Source organism: Colias philodice, chromosome 25 (genome assembly GCF_061535455.1).
Source record: "Colias philodice isolate Cphi_HAF_F1 chromosome 25, ilColPhil1 Martin Lab GWU primary, whole genome shotgun sequence".
Lineage (NCBI taxonomy): Eukaryota > Metazoa > Arthropoda > Insecta > Lepidoptera > Pieridae > Colias > Colias philodice.
In genome coordinates, this window is record NC_143110.1 from 1,533,247 (window position 1) to 1,539,410 (window position 6,164).

General features: G+C 32.8%; 1 protein-coding gene across 1 annotated transcript; it reads right to left on the reverse strand.

Annotated features, from left to right (window-relative positions):
- Positions 1-4: 4 nt before the first annotated feature.
- Positions 5-3,358, reverse strand: LOC149477187 (dual specificity protein phosphatase 23-like). The gene is made up of 3 exons (XM_089710760.1): positions 2,824-3,358; positions 1,764-1,887; positions 5-927 (listed from the first exon to the last, which is right to left on the reverse strand). Exons 1-3 carry the CDS (start codon positions 3,241-3,243, stop codon positions 776-778), a joined length of 696 nt encoding a protein of 231 aa, XP_089566886.1. The 5' UTR covers positions 3,244-3,358; the 3' UTR covers positions 5-775.
- Between the last annotated feature and the right edge of the window lie 2,806 nt (positions 3,359-6,164).

Below are 6,164 nucleotides of genomic sequence, written 5' to 3' on the forward strand. Positions count from 1 at the left end.
TGAAATAAATCAAACATATTATTTTAAAAACAATATATCAGGTACACAGCTTTAACACATATTTAACTAAATCACACATTGCATCACAGTCATCGCACAAACTTAATGAGCTTTATAAATTATATGTTTTATTCATATAAATTGTGTTCAGTGTTACGACAAAAATGTTCTATGGTGAAAATATTTAGTTACGTGAGATATTTTAATTAAAAAAAAACGTCAATTTAAAATAAAATTATAATTTATATAGGACTTTTTCGGGTAATTTACCTTATACAAATTTAATTTATTAATTCGGCACCAAGTATTAATCAAAATATTCAAAAAATCTATTTTACTTAACGACTTAGAAGAAAATTAAAATGATATTCATTTCTCTATAATGAAAGCCTATTAATTAGATATTATGCTTCCGTGTAACCTTGCCAATATAAACATGCCCCGTACAGAATTAACGTTTCCGTCATTTATTTTACGACTGCTTTGATGAAAACTAGTGCAAAATAATCTAAAACCTAGCTGTATCACTAAAAATAGATCAAATAAACAAAACATAACAAGTTCGTTTCTTGAATCAAGGTTGCCTCTAAAAAAAATTCGTGTGTGCCGAGCACACGTGTCAGAAGTGAAACTTCTTTGGCAAAATTCGAGACGGTAGGTACTGCCATAACGCGACCTTGAAATTTTACTCTCAATCCTCTTATAGAAGTTTCACTTTACATAATTAAAGTATGGCAAATCTGAGTTTGCCCTAGCCTAAAATTCGGAAATAAAATTATAATAGTGCTTTTTTCGTATATTCCTTAGCTGCTTCTATAAATTCTTCCATTACTTCTCCGCTTACTCCGAAGCGGAGGGGATTATTTTCTGTCAAATGTTCGTAATACCGTCCCACGGCTTCCTCTTGCTCGCAGAAATCGCATGATCCTGAAATAGGTAATGTAGTAATGAATAGACAATTACGTGTCCGGCGGAATTAGAAATGGAGATTAAAACTGGATAAAGCTTATGGAAACTTTTCTGTCCGGTGGCTTTTTAATATATATATTATAATATTACTAGCGGTCCGCCCCGGCTTCGCCCGTGGTACATATTTACGTTTTCTCTACATAAAAACCATTCTCGTACTTCAAGGAATATAATAAAAAAAGAATTATCGAAATCGGTTCAGCTGTTCTCGAGTTATGCGCTTACCAACACATTTTGCGATTCATTTTTATATATAAGATTATAAGGTATTAGAGTCACCCTAAATACAAATTTCTAGCGAAATCCTTTACTTATAATGTTCTCGTTTCACATACTCATAGGATTTTTCTATATACGTAAGTCTAAGAGCTCCCAGCTCAATTACCGGTTGTTACCCTCTTACTCAGAAACTGTTTACTTTTCTGCAACCACTAAAATAGACATATACAAAGGTCGTATACCCATCACAATTTTAAACGTTCTTACAATTTTACGATGAAAAATAATATTAAAATGACAATCTGTATTCTCTCAAAAAGATCTGGAAGAACACCGACTGTTATAGTCGGTATCTTCAGAAATCTTCGGTATTTTGGAAGTTATGGTCAAACAAAGCAACCAAGTAGGTATTCTCACAAAAATTCGATCATGAAGCGGGATGCCGCGATACCCTAATGTAGCGACGTCTTAGGCTAGTGGGCCACCCAGATCCCAGCAAACGAATTTCTTCTACTCACTCCACGTCGTCTATTCTGAAATATTTATTTGTCTAGTGTAACAACTTGTTAACTTACCATTTCGTATCATTCGAATAACATTGAGCGCCTGTTCCGGGTCGAATCGATGAAAATGCACGAGGTAGCAGGCTAGCATCACACCGGAACGACCTCTGCCTTGTCTGCAGTGTATGCCGAGTACCTGTTTATTAATTTAATATTACCTATTGAAGTAGAATACTTAAATATATAATACTAGGGGCCCGCCCCGGCTTCGCCCGTGGTATATATTTCGCAATAAAAGGTAGCCTATGTCCTTTCTCGGGTATCAAAATATCTCCATACCAAATTTCATGCAAATTGGTTCAGTAGTTTAGGCGTGATTGAGTAACACGCCTGTTAACTCAATCACGCCTAAACTGTAACTGACGGTTGCCTGGAAGAAATGGCTTATAGCCATAAGGCCGCCCACTGTATGCCGATTGTATCTTTTATTTTGTGTCGTCTTAATCTTGTATTTCCTATACAGTGAAGAATAAATAAATAAATAAATAACAGACAGACATACAGAGTTACTTTCGCATTTATAATATTAGTATGGATTAGCGTCGGCTGTACCACTAAGTTACAGCCTATAACACTCAAGGATCACGTACCTACATATCCAACGGTGAAAGAATTTTTGTAATAATTGGTCAAGTTGTTCCTGATTAGACTATTCAATTAGATATTGCAAGATGAATCATACTTCATAAGTACTTAATTAGTATTAAGGCAAAGCTCAAAAAGTGCTTTCAGGAGAACCTATTCGTTCTATTTTTTTCTAGTTTGCTAGACATCGAAATGTCTTAACATCCTTCCAACTTCACTCGCAGGATTCTGTAAGTATATAGTTTTCAGTGTTTCTTTCATTGGTTTGAATTAAAAGTGAAGCGTACAATAAGTGAGAGTATTTTCGATTCGTTTCATCTTTAACTTATTTGATCAAATAAACAACAATTACAAAAAAGTTGTAGTTAGGTTTTCACAATAATTTCGTTATTTTTAAATAAAAATTATCTACAATGCAATGAAGCTTTCTTCTAAGGACAAAATATATATCTATAACCCGTATAGGTCATAAGCCAACAGCACTTACCTCTCCATTTTTATCAGCCTTCTTGCAAATGTCTATGAATTTCTCTATCTGCTCTACCGTGGGTACATCGAACTCTTCCACGGGTATTTCTGTCCACTTCAACCTCGGCATGTCATCAACTGGCGGCTTTTTTCCCGCCGTCAGAGTGACCAGGTGCGTTATACCTTGATTGACTAAAAACTTCAAATTCTCCTTATGTCTAGGGAATGCCATTGCCGCCAATTTTTTGGGGATAACCCACGAAAACTTTAACGGCGGGTAAGCGTCCACTTCTATTTCGGGAAACGGATTTTCAGGTATAATAACTGTTAAGTCCGTGTTTCCATTTCGAATTTCCTTTCTAGCGCCCGCCAAATGTCGGTCATCTTGTTCAGTAATATCTTCCATTCTCGTCACCACGTGGTAATATTCGTCCGCCATTTTGCCGCCAAAATTTAATTCACAGTTATTTAATTGAATTTTAGTCGCCGCTATTACGATTGACTATCATCAACGATATTCTACAATTGACTGACGACACGACGTAAAAGTTGGCATGCTTCCCTTTTCTCTGGAGGATGTAATATTTATTTCTGGAGACCCAGACCTTGGCCAGCATTTATTTACGGGTGGAAACATTAAAGTACAATATAATGGCTCTTATTCCACCAATATAGAGATACGAATGGTAAGATTAGAGACGTTTTTATTTTGCGCAGTTGTTATTAAACAGACGTAAAGCGAATCTAATAAATTTTACTTTCACACGTTTCGTTTATTTTTGTTCGTTTTGAGCCATGACGCTCATTGATTATGATGAATTTAACGAAAGAAACTGTTGGCAAATGTTCATGAATGAATTTCTTCACTTGTTGTCTTGACAATGAGTTTCAATTTAATGATACACTTGTACAGTTTGTTGCTTTCGTATGGGAGACATATTGACATTTCAATTTTTAAAGCATAAGTATCAAGTATGCTTTAAAAGGTAATAATTTATACTAAATCTTACATTTTGCAGAGGTCTGTCTACTAACTAATGTAGACTGTGGATTGTGGTGTAAGAATCCATCTAGAATTTTGCTATAAAGAGCTTAGTATGAAATATTTCGTCCCATTTTTATATTGTCAGTCCATTAATGTTAATTAATTGACACTAGAAGCCAGAATCTTAGAATTTTTTAATGTCATTTATTCAATGAGCAGTATTCATGCGCTCACAAGATAAAAACAAAAAACAACTAACGATAATATTAAAACTAAAGGACAAATAAAAAATAAAAAAACAATATCAATAAAGTATAATATTTAATTCCATACAACACAAGTGTATACTAACTAAGGTGTAAATATCTATCTTCTAAACCATACCGATTAATACATTTGACCAAAATTTTGAGCCAATTAGAATGTGTCACTTTTAAATTTAAATATGTATTAAGTACATTGAAAATTGAAATAAGAAAAAAATGCGTGACATATAGGGTGCTTGTCGACCAATAATGTGCGAGGAATGTGTTTATAAAGAACCAATCAAGCGTCCGCCCCGGATTGGCGTGAAAGGACGCGGGTTCGAGTCCCACCTCGTGATCGAATTTTTTCTATTCTTTTTAAATTTATATTCAACCTCAAAGTAACCTTCAAAGCAGTCTCTCCTTACGCATATACATACGGTAGCCTGGAAGAGATCGCTACCTAGCGATAAGGCCGCCGTTTGTACATATCTTTCTCTATTTTATGTTCTTTCTGTATTTGTACTTTCTTATGTGTGTGCAAGAAAGTATAAAATAATAAATAAATAATAAATAATTCATAAAGCATTTGAATGCCATAAAACCAAAAATATCAAATTCAAGAACCAATCATGTCGCTTCATTTAGTTTGAAGTTCAACGTTTCGCGTTTGAAGCGATACTATTGGTTATTTACGAACACATTCCTCGCTACACATCCTCGCACATTATTGGTGGAAATGCACCCTTACGGTAGATAATTTTTTAAATAAATGAAAGAAGAACAAAATACGAGATGACATAAGACACTTTTTAAATAAGTAATGTTTTAAAAGGTAGTTTAACAACTTCTGGATCTTTATGAAAACATATGATACCGCCAAAACGGCTATCAGACACTTTATCAAGAAGTTGTGAAACTGACCGAATATTTGTTAGAGATGAATAAAAAATAAATGTCACATGCCACTTTCAAAATAAAGACAATATTTATAACAGTGTAGATGTTTGAATGGAATGCTTTAGGATAATCAAATATCAAGCGATTTAAAACTATCTTTTAAAATATAAAATTACAAAAAATTAAATACTTCAGTATATAAATGGAATGTAAAATCGATAATTGACGTAAGTACTTGCAAACGGAATAAATACGATACCTATCGTGTGATCATTGACGACAATATAAAGGCTTATTTGATATGTGACAGTATACTATAGAACCTTAGGAGTATAGCAAATAATAAACTAAAATAAGCTCTAATATCTAAAATACTTTGATCTAGATATTATACTAAAACTAAAATATTTGATATACAAGATTAATTAAAAATTAATATAAGTTTTCTTAAAAGACTTACGAACAGGCAATGATCGCTTCGCTTCCAATCAAAAAGTTCGTTTCCTCGACAGTACCTTACATAACATGATTATAAAATGTCGCGTTTCGATAAAAATCGTAATTAAAACAATATACAAGGAACAAACATTCATTGTTTCGCAGGAAAATATTTTTATACAAACTATTGCTATACGGAGTTCCACAAGGCACTGCATTAGGCCACAAACTATATAATGTATTTAACTATGTCGAAACAACATTTCGAGCGAATAATAACAACATTACCGATTTGCAACAGTATAAAGAGATTCAAGGCACGATTTAACGATAACTGGAATGTAAATTTGATTCATTTAACAGCAATACTTTCAAATATAAAAGTACATATAATCCACCGAATTTGATAATGAACAGTGAAAAATAATTATAATAACTTCTAACATGATTATAATAAATTAACGAATACTATAATGGATAAATTCATAATTTGTTATAATTTCAAACTCGAAAACATGAACGTTAGCACCTTCCATAGGAAGTGGAGACTTAATCTAAAGCATCATAGAGAACAAACAGTTTTATTGTATTAATACAATATTAAGGAAAACCTCACGTTAAGTACACACTACTATAAATTTTTACAGCGCGATAACACAGATTCTAATTAGGAAATATATTCATCTAATAGTTCTTGCGTTTAATTTTACGAGAGTATAATTTATTTAGAAATTAACGACGTTGATGTATTATAAACGCGATTGAAAAAAATCCTTTTAAATTTATTGAAGT